Source organism: Narcine bancroftii, chromosome 1 (assembly GCF_036971445.1).
Source record: "Narcine bancroftii isolate sNarBan1 chromosome 1, sNarBan1.hap1, whole genome shotgun sequence".
NCBI lineage: Eukaryota > Metazoa > Chordata > Chondrichthyes > Torpediniformes > Narcinidae > Narcine > Narcine bancroftii.
This window is the reverse complement of record NC_091469.1, coordinates 471,023,894-471,039,403: the sequence shown is the minus strand read 5'-3', so window position 1 is coordinate 471,039,403 and position 15,510 is coordinate 471,023,894. Positions and strand designations below refer to the sequence as shown.

The following is a 15,510-nucleotide window of genomic DNA, read 5'->3' as shown; positions in this document are numbered from 1 at the left end:
TTTCTATGACTAAATCACTTGTCCCCAGGAAATGTCTTTGGTGTTCCAGCTGACCCCTCTCTTCTGCTTGCCTCTTATTATGTTACAGCTTTTCTTTCATATACAGTGTTTAACATTTTATATCTTGTATTACAGAGGTTATTTATCTTTGACAAGAAAGCTAATGGCAATAAGAACTGGGAGACTCATCCTCTCCACTTGTCTCAAATCAGAAAAAAAAATCCCAGTCTCTGTGACTAAATATGTACCAAATTGCATTGTCACAATCCATTTCCTATCAAGAGGGTATTCAGTTAAGATTCTCTTAGTTCCAAGGATGAGGAATTTCTCATGGAATGATTGAGATAAATGAAGTGGGTCATGGCGCAGATGACATGCTCTTGTTTCATATCTTTTTCATTTCAATTTATGTTACTTCGGGTTTATATTTGGTTCCTTTAAGAATATTTCTCGATACATTTTTGGTTCTTTGTTTAATTTACATAATCTTTTCCTTTTGGTATGAGGGTATGGAAGGGATGGGAGAGGAGTGCACGGAGGAGTGAAAATAGACTTTGAATGAATGGAGGAGGGAGTGGTCCCTGTGGAAAGCGGAGAGAGGAGGAAAGGAAAATATGTGTCTAGTAGTGGAATTGCTTAGTAGATGGGTGATGAGGTGGTGGGGGAATTCCTCCGCCATTTCTGACACTGACAACGAGGAAAGTGCAATGTTGTACCTTTAACTCTGTACCACATGTTCAATCTTTTTTAAGGACCAAAGATTAAACGATGGCACCATTTCAGGAAAATACATCCCTCCGCAGTTACGTAACTTGTCGGAAACCATGACTGCAAAAAAGAAAGAAGAACTTGGAAGATTGAAGAAGACTGTAAAAGGGCTTCTTAATAGGTACAGATATGAACACTTCCCAGTTGTGTTTTTAGATGGCAGAGAATTTTTTTTTATGAAATTAAAATGTTCTTGTGAGCCCTGTTTTTGATTTTAAGACATTCAGTAATTTTAAGGTATATAGCACCGAAACAGGCTCTTTCGGCGGATTCAAACCCATTTTGTTGAATTTAACTTTTTCCCCTCTTTCTTTTTTATGAACCTGTTGTGATGGATTATGTTATATTTTGTATATAGAGATGTTTTTTGGAAGATAGATTGTGGAGTTTTTAGATAGGTCACCCACAGATACAAACACTTCAACACAGATCTCATTTAAAATGCCAGAACTCTGCTCAAACCAGACAGTCCAGACTCCGGGTGCCTTTGCAAAAACTTTGAAGAATGCCTATAAGCACTTCACAAGTAGGTGTTAATTGGACATGCTGTGGAGTAATGGATTATTGTTTAGGAAAACAACAGATAAATAGACTTGGAAGTTTGGGTCTGGTGCTGCAGTCTGAGTGCAGTTTGCTGCTCTACGAGGGTCATGTGGTTTTCTCTGAGTGAGAGAAAATTCAGTTCTACAGTTCAGCAGCAGCAGCTGGGACTGGAACAGGACAAGCTGGCAAGCTTGTGGAGGGGAGAAAAAAAAATATTTTGAAGACTGGTTGTGAGTTCTTAGTTCAGCCTGTTCAAAGCCCTTGTGGTCCATACAAGAGGAGATGACTGGCTGCATAATGTTTCACTTGAAATAAGGGAAACAAAAAGGAACTCTGTGGCGACCTGAAAGAAAGAGGTTGTCATTTGGAAAACCCTGATGGGGCAAGTTTCTTCTGCAAGACACTGAAGTGGCTGATTGGAAGGAATCTGTGTCCAACGAGCAACAAATCTCTCTCTGAAAACCGACAAGAACCTTCCTGAGTGGTAACCATTTACTCTGAAGCTCCAAAGCCTGGTGAAATTCATAAATGTTAAGTTCTCTGCACAGTATAAGAATTGCCTGATACCGGTGAACTTGGAGGATTGAGAAGTGAGATTGGACTGTAAATCAAGGAAATTTTCTGAACTTAAACACACATTACATATATGTGTGCTTAGAATTAGAAGGGGGTCAAGTTGAAGATTGATCCTGTTTTAAGGAAAAAAGCAACTTTTGTTTAAGTAACCATTTGTTTTGGTGAATTTCTATGGCTGCTGGGTTGTGCGGTCCTCTGGGCTCGTAACATTGTCCAAATGCTTAATAAATACTAGGTTTGTACCTGCCTCCATCACCTCCTTTGACGGTTTGTTCTATATTCTCACAACCCTCTGCATGAAAAAATCTTTCCCCTTTGTATCTCCTTTGCCCCACACTTGTTAATCCTATGTCCTCTAGTCTTACATTACCCTACTATTGGATAAAGACTGAATATATACCCTATCTATGCCATTAAAAATTTTATAAATTCAGCCTCCTGTTCCCCAGTGAGAATGATCCCAGCATATCCAAAATCCACTGGTAACTCAAGCCCTCTCTTCCAGGCAACAGTTGGGTGAATATGTTCTCCACTCTTTTGGGCTCCACCCCAATCTTTATGACAGTGGTTACCAAATTTTTTTAAGCTGCTGCCCCCTTGGCTCCCAGGTCACATCCCTAGCTCCCCACCCACACCACAAACACATAGAATGAATACACACCTCTTTCTTGGTATTAGGTCTACCACAAATTTCAAACAACACTAACTAATCTAACACTATATACCAGCAAATGTATTTCACAAATAAAACTTTTATAAACCAATTTATTTAGCAATATGAAAGAGTAAATTTGCATCTCAACTGAAACTACATTGTCTTTGAGTTGTTGTGAGCTTGATGGATGGGCAGCAGGGGTGAGATTAGACCATTGGGATCTTGATGGGCAGGCGGTCGGGACAAGGATCGACTGTCGGAGCTTGATGGACTGGCGGCCAGGGTAAGGATCAGCGATTGGGTGCTGGATGAGCGGCCTTGGTGAGGATCAGCCATTGGGTGCTGGATGAGCGGGCAGTCAGGGTGAGGATCAGCTATCGGGAACTTGATGAGTGGGTAGCCGAGGTGAGGATCTGCAATCGGGCCATTAGGAGTGGGCGGGTGGTTGGGGTCATAGGATTGGGGGAGGGGGACCTCCGTGTATTTGTACGTAATTTAAATGTACATTACAGCCTGAAGATCATTTGAAATTATTATAAACCTGGAGCCTTGACCCTTGTAGACGTGAATGTGGCGTGTGTCCTGACCAGGGCACGTCTTCAAGAAACAAACAAACATTCACCACCCTCTTTAACTTCACTGCACCTTGATCACCCCCTTGGATGATGGATGGGCAGCAGAGGTGAGATTAGACCATTGGGAATCATTCCATGGATTTCCACCACCCACTTTGAGAATCACAATAGTGTGGTGACTCCATCCCTCTTTATCAACACTTCTAAGGACTCTGTTCTTTACTGCATACATCTGGCTGTATAGAGTGACAAAAGTAAAACACCTTGCACTTGTCTGGATTAAATACCATTTGCTACCACTCCACCAAACTTTCCAACTGATCCACTTCCCTCTGTATCCTTGGGCAACAAATCTCACTGTCTACAACTCCACCAGTTTTTGTGTTGTCAGCAAACTTGCTCATCAGGCGATTGGTATTGCTGTGACTGATTACAGACTTCCAGTCAGGAAAACAACTCCCACCTTTCGCCCACTGGTACAAGTTGCCTCCTATATCCAAGCCTTGGATTTTGTATGCCCTAACTTTCTGGATCAGTCTACAGTGCAGGAACTTGTCAAAAGTTTGGCTAAAGTCTGTGCATACCACATCTGTTGTCTTGCTTTCATCAATTTTCTTAGTAGTTTTCCAGTTTTGAGGCAGGATTTCCCATGCACAAAGCCATGCTGGCTCCCTAGTATCAGTCTCTTCCCTTGCTTCAAGCGTTTATGTTTCAATCAAGCATGTAGACTTGGGACTGAATGCAAAATCCACTTGAACCATTGAACACTCCAGCACAGAACCAGCCCATCTAGTATGTGCTGAAATGTTTATTCCACCTAGCCCCATGAACCTGCACCCAGACCATAGCCCTCCATCCCCTTCCCATCCATGTACCATCCAATCATCTGTTAAATGTTTAAATCTGCTGGCAGCTCATTCTCCACTCTCACCATCCTTTGAAGTTCCCCCTAATGTTTCCCTTAAACATTTCACCTTTCACCCATAATCCATGTTCTCATGTTCTTGTCTCACCCAACATCAATAGAAAAAGCCTGTTTGTCTTAACCTTACCTATACCCCTCATAATTTTGTATACCTCTATCAAGTCTTCCTTCATTCTCTGTAACTTGATGGAATAAAAATCTAACCTATTCAACCACTCCATGTAGTTCAGCTCCTCAGGTCCCAACATCATTGTAACTCTTCTGTGCCCTCTAACAATCTTACTGATAACTTTCCTGCAGGTAGCTGACCAAAACTACATGCAATTCTCCAAATTTAGCCTTGTATGATTTCAAGGTAGCAATGAGAATGTAGGCTGGTACTTCATGAATCACCCAACAAAATTCTCAATCTCCATCTCGTATTCAGACTCATCATTTCCATTTTTTCACCAACAATGGTGGTGTCATCAGCCAATTTATTGATTGTGTTAGAGCTGAGCTTGGCAACACAGTCAAGAATGTACAGGAAATAACGTCGAAGACCAGGCATGCAGGATGTTGCTGGACCCAATGAGCTCCTCCAGCTTTGTTTGTTTATATTGCAGGTTCAATCCTGTGGTTCCAATTCTGCTCTCAATGATTTTGGGTGCAGTCGAACTGAGGCTTTCCCTGACTTTGATTCGACTTCTGCTGGAAATAATTTGTTTACAATGGTCAATTTTTATGAACCTTTAATTATTTTTGTACCATTACATTTTAATGATCTATAAACATTCAATTCACTTTGGATCTACAATGGTTCCAGCTTTTTGTCATCTACACCCTCAATTCTCAAATGCATTTTTCATACAATCCCACGTTTACATGTTTAATTGAAACTGAAACACTTGCTTTTTACTGTTCTGAAGAGGAACATGTCAAGAGAAGCAAATTCCAAGTTAAACTTTCATGTTTAACAACACACTTATTACTCATCTGTTGGACCTTCAACTCTACAACTTTATTTGCACTTCCAAATCAAAAGACCAGTTACTTCTACTGACTCTCAGCAATTACAACGCAAGCCTTTCTGCCACTGTATCTGTGCAACCTCTCCACTAAGCACTCACAACCTGTCTTCCAAATGGGGTTTTTCCACAAGCTTGCCAACTTGTCCTGTTCCAGTCCCAGCTGCTGCTGCTGAACTGTAAAACTGCAGAAACGATCCCCCTCTCACCCTCTCTTTGAGAGAAAGCCTATTTTACTCTCTCTGCTCGCAAAACCACATGACCCTCTTAGAACTACAAGTTTCTCTATAGACGGCCTGTGGCTCCGACAAGTTTTTTCATCTGTTGCCTTTATGTAAACAACAAAATAGTGAAAACTGTTGGGCACTCTCCCAAGCTTTTGCAAAGACTCTTGGCGCTGGCCTGTCTAGCATGAGCAGAGCTCCAGTATTTTAAATAAGATCTGTCTACAGTTTTTTTTAAAATACTTGCCCCAATTTATCTCCCAAAATCATATCTATATTCAATACAAACATAACATCATCTGTCACACTGGTTTCAACCTCTTTCCATTGCTTGCAAGCAGAAGATACAGAAGCCAAAAGACCAAAACTTCTAGCTTCCAGAACAGTTTCATTCTAATGGCTTTCAAGCTCTTAAACCTCCCCTTGTTACACTAATCATTAATTGCTCCACTATCATGAAAGGACTTTATGCATTATTGTAATGGACTTTTTTTCTTTATGCTCTATGGTAACAGTATTTATGAACTACATATCTTTTGTATTTATTATCCATTTTTAAATTAATGCATGCTATTTTTCATGAAATACCTGTTCAATTGTAGCGGTTAAGAATTTTGGTGCATATATAGATTGTCCCATGTAGATGACAATAAACTGTCATTATTATCCATGGAGAGAAATGGACAGTCAGGACCCTTTATTGAGACCTGCTGACCTCGAATGTTGACTGTCCATTTCTCTCCATGGCCTGACCCACTGAGTCCTTTTTTTTTTAAGCAGATGATAGCTGGGTTATAAAGGTTAAACACTTAGCAAATCGGTAATTTAGATAAATTCATTATTCTGGTATTTACAAGTATGCCTGTATATTCCTTGTTTTGTGTATTAAATACTTTATTTCTTTTTTCAGACTGACTGAACCTAATATGGCCTCTATTAGTAACCAGCTTGAAGAATTGTACATGGCAAATAGCCGAAAAGATATGAATGAGACCCTAACTGATGTTCTCCTAATGGCCTGTGTCACACCAGCCTTGATGCCCAACAGGCTGATGATGGAACATGTTCTGCTTGTTAGCATTCTTCATCACAATGTTGGAATTGAGGTAACTTCATTATTATTCACATCTTTACCAAATGGTCAGTGAATTTGCTGTTTTTATTGGTTTGATATTTTTAACCATTGTTTAATCTGGAAGCATAGCTACATATTTGAAAATAAAATTGCAGGAATTGCATGACAGCAGGTAGAGTAAATGCAAATATTTTATTTTGGCTGTATGTTTAAAGTGGTGTGTAGATTATCCATTTTAATTCTATGATTTAAAAAAAACTTGCAGATATCTATTGCAACCTGTTAGAGCCATGGCATATTTTGCATACTGAAGGAGATATGGATAATTTTAGTGGGTGTGGAGGACTTGATCAACATTGTAAATTACTTTGAAACATGGTAAGAGACTTTTCCAAAAAAAAAAATCCAATAATAGAAGTTGAATCTACTTGTGTAGTTTAAAAATAGTGATGTTAAATAAGAATTACAACTGGAAAGCCAGTTTCCTGAAATTTTGTTATAGGCAAAAATATTTTTGATCAAATTGTGCATTTGTTTCTGGCTTTCCAGATCAGATGTATTTAATTACAACTAAAGTGGTGAAAGCTTTAAATAATTAATTACAAGGATATGATCTAGATTGGCACCTGACTGCAGCACTGAAGTACTGTACCATGTTTTTAAATGAGGTCTTTAATGCAGATCCTATTTGCCTTTTCAAATTGCAATTGTGTAACATTAGTGGAAAAAAAGCACAGTAATTCTCCTCATCTGCTAATCAACTTATATTTTCAACCCACATCAAAAATTGGTCAGTTAGTTCAAAATTAGTTTTGAGAATATTCTGTGCATGTTTATTATTGTTTCCTGAATGCTATCAATGACTGCCCAATTTAAATACTTTGAGGTTATAAAAGTACTCTGGTTTTTCTGGAGGTTGTGAAGAACAGCATAAATTTAAGTCTGTTTTTCACTTGGCAGTTGTGAAATTTGGGCTTTAAACTCAAGTCAGCGTATATTAGAATTACAGGTATAAAATTTATGCCTTTGTGTTTTGCAGGTTGGAGCACATGTTTTGGAAGCAGTGGTGAAAAGATTTGAAGAACAATCTAGAAATGTTGAAGGAAAGGAATGTGACAATTTAATCAATTTAATTGCACATTTTTACAACTTCCATGTGATACATTCTGTGCTGGTGTTTGATCTTCTTAGAAAACTTATAAACAGATTCAAAGAGCGAGACATTGAACTCACCCTTTTTTTACTGAAGCATGTGGGATTTACTCTTCGGAAAGATGATGCTGTGACATTGAGAGAATTCATTTTGGAGGCTCAAAAAAAAGTGAACAATGATGGTAAACAGTTCCATGACCAGACCAGGGTAAGAAAGATTTCAAGTATAACTTGTAATCCATCAAAGGACTAGGAATCTGAAATTAGTTAAAATGTTACCGATTGACAGCACCTCTTGTTTGTGAAATTGCAATGTGCTGCATGACGAAATTGGAAGTTCATTGTTCAAGTTCTCAATTCAATTGTACTATTGAGGAACTGGTCAGAAATTGGCCAAATGATCATTTACATTAATGCTGATGTATGATTAAATTAAGTTTTTTAAATTTTGAATTAATTGGAATTAAATATATTGATCAAAATAGGAATGTGGTATTTGGTCCTCGTGACAACTCAATTTTTTTTGTGTCTTGCAATAACATAATGTCCCTTAACATATAAAATTCTTCTGATCTTGTTCTTGAATATATTGAACTTCCAGATCTCTTTTGGGTAGGAAATTCTTCAGATTCACTGCTCCATTGGTGAAGAAGTTTTTTAAATCTCAGTCCACTGATCTTTGCCTCTGCTCCCCTCATCACAACTGCATTCCAGGAATTAACCTGGTGAAATTTCATTGCACTTCGTTCGTTCTATGTGTTATTTGCTCTTGCACTTGTGTCCTTTGCAATAAAGGCTTTTGTGGGACACTGACCAGTCACAAGTTTGTAGAGTTCAATTGATCAAGAATTTATTCAGGGATTTTCAGTCCACTCCACTATTCCATCAAGAGTTGATCCATTCTCCCACTCAGACCCACTCCCTGCCTTCTCCCCATAACCTTTGATATCCTGACTATTCAGAAACCTATGAATCTCCTCCTTAATTGCACCTAATGACCTCTCCACAGCTGCTCCTGGTTGGAGAAGTTCACCACTCTCTGGCTAAAGAGGTTCCTCCGCTTCTCTATTTTAAATGGGCACCCTTCAATCCTGAAATTGTGCCCTCTTGTCCTAGACAACTTTGCTACATCTACTCTGTCCAGACCTTTCAAGTTTCTCTGAGATCCCCTTCATTCTTCTGAACTTCAAGGAGTACAGTCCAAGAGCTATTAAATATTTCCCATATGCTAATCCCTTCATTCCAGGAATCATCCCTGTGAATCTTCCCTAAACATCAATCACAGTAATTTCTTGCTCCTCTGAATAGGATTGAATCAACAGTTGATTCATGCATTCTATTTGTGACGTTGATTCTGCTTTGTCAGCTCTATTGAAGCTTCCCCACTAACCATCTCTCACCCCCTAATCCTATTATCTTCTATAGTAAATGACATCTATTATCTTTATATAGAACACTACAGCCCTCAATATTGTGCCGATCCATATATTCCTTAAAAAAATACTCAACCCTCCCTACCCCATAACCCTCTATTTTTCTTCCATCCATGTTCCTGTGTAGGAGTCTTATTAAATGCCCCTAATATTGCAGCGTCCACCACCATTCCTGGCAAGGCATTTCAGGCACCCACAACTCTCTGTGTTTGAATATTTTTTTTTAAAACTGGCCTGATGTCTCCCCTACACTTCCCTCCTTTCACTTTGTACATGTGTCCTCTGGTGTTTCCTGATCTTGCCTTGGGAAATAGGCACTGGGTGTCCACTATGCCTCTCCTAATCTTGTAGACTTCTCATCCAAAGGAAAAAGTATATGCTCTGCTAACCTTGCCTCATAAGACTTATTTTCCACTCTAGGCAACAGCCTAGTAAATCTCCTCTGTACCCTTTCCATAACTTCCATTTTTTTCTTGTAATGAGGTGAACAAAACTGAACACAATATTCCAAGTGTGGTTTTACGAGAGATTTGTAGAGCTGCAACTTGACTGCTCTACTCTTGAACTGAATCCCCCTATTAATGAAGCCCAGCAACCCACAGGCCTTCTTAACTATCCTATCAACCTGTGTAGCGACCTTGAGGGATGTATAGGTTTGGACCCCAAGATCCCTCTGTTCATCCATATCTTCCCCATTGTCCTTGTACATTTATGTCTAGCATTACTTGTACTTGAAGTCTTTGTCATTAATTTTACATGTGACCACAGTGAGTGTTTGTCCATGTTAATTTTGAATAATCATTGTATGTGAACCTAGATCCCTCTGAATACCAACACTTTTCAATTGCTCACTTAAAACATCTAAGTTTGTATATCTGCAGCAAAGTAAATTATCTCTGCTTTATCCATAATATTTTATCTGCCATGTCTTTGTTTACTTCATAATTTTCCACCCAAATGCTTGCATGTGACCTCCTTGCAATTTGCACTGCTGCCCACCTTTGTTCAGTTTTGCAATGTGGTCTTGCAAGGAAGGCCATTACGTATTACTAGCATTGTCAAGATGCAGTGAAAACAAAGAAATGAAAGAAATTGAATTTTTATCAGTTAATTTTCCAGTAATGTGATTGAACATTTCTGTGATGTCCGCTTGCTTGTGAGACCAAGTCTCCATTGTTTATTCCATCGAGAGTCTCTGTAATGTTGTTAACTCGATTGTGTCTCTACATCTTCATTTATTCCAAAATTAAAACTACAGCCTATTAATCATGATTGGAAACATTTTCCAGCGAAATGTCCTTGCAAGTGTGCTCTGTGCCCTCTCCAATGCAGGGCAACTTTTTAATCATCCAGTTTATACCTTTCATTGGATTCTGTGGTCTTTCACTTTTCTGACCTGCCTTTAAGAACCCCATCAGAAACCTTGCTAAAATCCACATCGACAATGTCAAATGCAAATAAAAATATAATTAGCTGAAAGTGCTCAGCAGTCAAAAAGCATCTGTGGAGAGAGCCAAAACTATCAGAATGATGATGTGCGGGACTGGAATGAAATCCAGTTCATTTATAAATTTTTCACCAATTATTATTTTAAGTGGATTTTCCAGGAAGGTAAGAGGCTGATAACACCAGCAATTCAGCCAAAAATTTTATAGTAAAGCTGGTTGTACTATACATAATAAACTTTTGTGTGTGTGTGTGTGAGCTTTTCACTCTGTCAAATTAACTAACAGATTTGTTTACTATCAATTACATTGCAACTCATTTTTCCTGTTTCAGGTTTGCTTTATGCTGGAAATCCTGTTGGCATTAAAGAATAATGATATGCGAAAAATCCCAGGATATGATCCTGAACCGGTGGAAAGATTTCGAAAGCTGCAAAGGAGTCTGGTAATGTAATGATATTTATAAATATTACTTTTTGAGCAAACACAGGACAATAAATTCATACTGTACTTCAGTGTAATATGCTGAGAGTTTTCTGTATTTGGGATTTGCAGATTAGAATATAATGAATCATTATCTGGTTGTTTGCATTTGGCATTACCTCTGTTTATTGCTTTCTCCTTCAACCAGCCTCACCCAAAAGATCACAAGTTCAAATTTTACATCTTTACCACCATCCCTCTTAACCCCTTGCAAATTTTGTGTTTGTCCATTTGCTTCAGTGATGCACAATACTGGATATGTCCAATTATTTCCATTTAAATATAGAAAGCTCCATTGGCAATATCTTAGCCAGTAAGAAAAATTGTGTTCTGTAATGTTGGTAACATCTTTCAGTGCAACTGAGCTATTCACATCTTCAACATGTCAGCTGAACTTCCAATCAAGTATCCAATGTCATTACGAAAAGTCATAGAAGCAGAAAAGCTTGGAAACAGGCCCTTCAGCCCAGTGCCCATGTGGTCATCACATGTCTATCTACACCAATCCTATTTTCCATCACTGAGCCTGTAATACCTATACCATGATATTTAAGTTGCTCCTCTGCATACTAAAATGTTGTGACATAACTGCCACTACAACTCCCTCAGGCAGTGAGCTCCATTTCAACTACCCTCTGGGTAAAATAAAATCTTCCTCAAATCTGCATCACCTATCCTTTACCTTGACCTTTGCCCACAGGCTGAAGATGCCTCTGTCATGATAATGAATATGTATGAGATGTACCGGAAGTCAAGTGGTATGAGAGAGAGATAAGAACACAAGCAGGAGAACAAAGGAAACCGGAGAATAAAAAGACACTAAGAAGTTTACCTGATAAACTTGTGTTTAATGTTTTATTAACTTCACTCTTGGATATTACGATCCGGCGGCATCAACCAAAGTCATAGTGGGTGCCAGCCAAGTTGGTTTAGGAGCTGTGTTGGTCCAGATGCATGATGGAGGACCAAGAATCATTGCCTATGCCAGCAGATCATTATCAGATGTGGAAAGAAGATACTCTCAGACAGAGAAAGAAGCACTCTGACTTGTATGGGCCTGTGAGAGGTTCCATGCATATTTATACGGCATTGAATTTGAACTCATCACAGATCATAAGCCATTAGAGGTGATCTATGCACCTAGATCCAAACCATGTGCCAGAATAGAGAGATGGGTACTCAGACTACAACCCTACAAATATAAAATAATCCACATTGCAGGGAAAGCAAACATTGCTGATCCGCTGTCCAGATTGGTGAAGGATGGAGGTCCACAATCCAAGTCAGAATTGAGAACAGAAACAGAGAGCTTTGTACGCTTCGTAGCTATTCAGTCGACACCGAAAGCTGTGACTACGAAGGAAGTCGAGAGAGAATCCGAACGTGATCCAGAACTCATGGAAGTAAGAGAATGCATACAGAGTGGACAATAGGACAAGTGTACTCACAAGGCTTACATTCCCATTAGAGACGAACTTTGTTGCATCGGACAGTGTGTATTAAGAGGTTGCAGATTGGTGATACCGCAAAGATTGAGACCGAAGATCGTATCCTTAGCGCATGAAGGACACCTAGGCATTGTTGGTACCAAGCAAAACCTCAGGACCAAGGTATGGTGGCCAAGTTGTGATAAAGACGCAGAGAAATTTGTTAAAACTTGTCACGGATGTCAAATCACAAGTAGGAGTAATCCACCAGAACTGATCCGGAGTACGCAACTTCCGACTGGACCATGGATCGACGTAGCTGTTGATTTTCTTGGACCTTTACCGACGGGTGAATCAATTATGGTAGTGATAGATTACTACAGCAGATACTATGAGTACGTGGTGTTGAAGTCCACAACCACTGAAAAAACAATACAAGCGTTAGCAGAGATATTCGCAAGATATGGATTACCTGTTACATTATACTCTGACAATTCATTTCAGAGACATTTACGGAATACATGAGGACCACAGGTATCCACCATCATAAAGTAACTCCGAAATGGCCGCAAGCCAATGGAGAAGTAGAGAGACAAAATCAGTCCATTGAAAAACAATTGAGAATTGCACACGCAGAAGGACAAAATTGGCAAGAAGCATTGCTATCTTATGTGGCTGTCTATCGAGCAACGCCTCATGCAACCACTGGAAAAAGTCCTGCAGAAGCATTTTTTGGGAGAAAAATCCGCACAAAAATGCCAGAAATAAAGGAAATCCGAGACGACCAGGAGATGAGGGACCACGATGCTGAAAATAAAGGTGCAGCAAAGCTGTACACAGATTCGAAACGTGGAGCCAAGTACTCAGACATCATGCCAGGAGATAATGTTCTAGTGAGGCATGAAACTGGTGGTAAGCTAGACACACCTTATTACCATCAACCCTATACTGTCGTATCCAGAAGTGGCAGTATGGTGACAGTCAAGTCTCCGACTGGAGTCCTGTATAAGAGAAATGTCTCAGGTGTAAAAAGGTACCAGTCCAGAGATACATCAAGTGAAGAGGTTGAAAGGCCAATACGAGATGCTGAAACTGAGAGACCTGATGATGTTCCAGAGGCAGTTACCAGCACTCCTGATGAAGTGACTAGAACGCCAGAAACACGCGAAGCCGTGGCGAGCAGTATTTCCGACGCTGAAAGTGAACAACCGAGAAGCGACGACAATATCGCAGGCAGGCCGAAACGAAACCGGAAAGTGCCTAAACGATGCGAAGACTTTGTGCCATTGTTTTAATAAGAACTTTGGGACAGTATTTAATCTTATATCATAAAGTGCATGTATGAATGCTGTAGGAAGTAAACTTTATGTAGTTGAGTTATAGTATTACCATTAGTTACGATGTTCGTATGTTTCCGAGGGATATTGGTAAGTGAAGGTAAAGTTTATTTCTGATTAAAGGAGGGATGTCATGATAATGAATATGTATGAGATGTACCGGAAGTCACGTGGTATGAGAGAGAGATAAGAACACAAGCAGGAGAACAAAGGAAACCGGAGAATAAAAAGACACTAAGAAGTTTACCTGATAAACTTGTGTTTAATGTTTTATTAACTTCACATTTCGGGCCACAAATGTGACAGCCTCCACCAAAGAGAAAGTTTTTGTAAAGGAAACTTTCTATGTCCCTCTTTGTATACCTCATTCAGGTACCCACCACTGACTTCCATGTTCTAATAAAAGCTAGCCTATCTATTCTCTCTTCATAGTATTCCCAGTGAATCTCTTGCATTAACTCCAGCACAGTTGCATCCTTCCTATCTTCTTCTTTGGCTTGGCTTCGCGGACGAAGATTTATGGAGGGGTAATGTCCACGTCAGCTGCAGGCTCGTTTGTGGCTGACAAGTCCGATGCGGGACAGGCAGACACGGTTGCAGCGGCTGCAGGGGAAAATTGGTGGGTTGGGGTTGGGTGTTGGGTTTTTCCTCCTTTGCCTTTTGTCAGTGAGGTGGGTTCTGCGGTCTTCTTCAAAGGAGGTTGCTGCCCGCCGAACTGTGAGGCGCCAAGATGCACGGTTTGAGGCGATATCAGCCCACTGGCGGTGGTCAATGTGGCAGGCACCAAGAAATTTCTTTAGGCCTCTTCTTTGGTGCACTTCTGTCACGGTGGCCAGTGGAGAGCTCGCCATATTACACGATCATCTTCGTCCGCGAAGCCAAGCCAAAGAAAGAAAGAATAATATGCTCAGAACAGCACATAAGCTGTGGCATAAATCTGCTTTCTCTCTAATACCCGTGTCTGCCTTTCCTTCAACTGCAGAAAAATTGATTTCTGCTTTTATCATTTGTGGATTCAACTAGGGGGACACTGGCCTGGGTCTATTTTCAATCTTTGTAATAGATTGTCTCATTCATCAATCACCCTATTCCTGCCGATATAGATTAGCTCATTTCTGCCAGGTACTCCATTTTTGAGATTCTCATTCTTGTTTTTTTTGTGTTGACTTTACTTTACAACTGCTCGTTTTGACAAATGAAGCATGCTGTACTTGCTTATGAATAAACTATCAGAATTTTACCTGTTCTCCTCTTTATTCCACCTTAAATTTGAATTTTAAAAGTACTGCCTGAGAATCTGGACTGACCCAATCCACAAGCAATCCATATTTTAGGACTTTAACTGTATTTGAATTTGTAACCTTCCTGACTGACAAGTGTTGTCAAGAATTGTAAATGCAAAGATTGCTAGAGATGGGGATCCTGTAGTTTGGAGTGAAATGTCCCAACTTTTTTTTAAATGTCACTTTCAATTTTCATTTCACTGGAACTATTTTTTTTCTCTCTCACAGACTGAAAATTTTGCTAGGTATCCAGGAAGAAAGCATACTTGGTCCAGTGAAATGAATTTCTTTTATAGACCATAGAATAATACAGCACATAAACAAGACCTGTGGCCCACAATGCCTGTGCATGATGTCTAAATTAAACTAAAACTCTGTCTTGCATGTCATCCATATCCTTCTATTTGTGCATACTCAATTTTTTTTAAATATTAAGTTGCTCCATACCTCTTTAAACTTCACCCATCATCCACTTTTTTTTTAAACACGTCCTCAAGTGTGTGCAGAGAAATGAACCAAAGTTTGTCCAATCTCTCCCCATGGCTAATGCCCTCTTGTCCAGACAGCATTTGGGTAAATCTCTACCTTCTCCAGAGCCTCAA

At 39.6% G+C, this 15,510-nt stretch overlaps 1 protein-coding gene across 1 annotated transcript in view; it reads left to right on the top strand.

Moving 5' to 3' along the window:
* The window catches only part of nom1 (nucleolar protein with MIF4G domain 1), a 70,332-nt gene that overhangs the window by 10,342 nt on the left and 44,480 nt on the right, over window positions 1-15,510 (top strand). Inside the window, exons 2-5 of the mRNA XM_069914748.1 lie at window positions 753-889; window positions 6,184-6,379; window positions 7,388-7,708; window positions 10,713-10,823. Coding sequence (XP_069770849.1) covers window positions 753-889; window positions 6,184-6,379; window positions 7,388-7,708; window positions 10,713-10,823 — 765 coding nt within the window. The remainder of the gene's footprint in view (window positions 1-752; window positions 890-6,183; window positions 6,380-7,387; window positions 7,709-10,712; window positions 10,824-15,510) is intronic.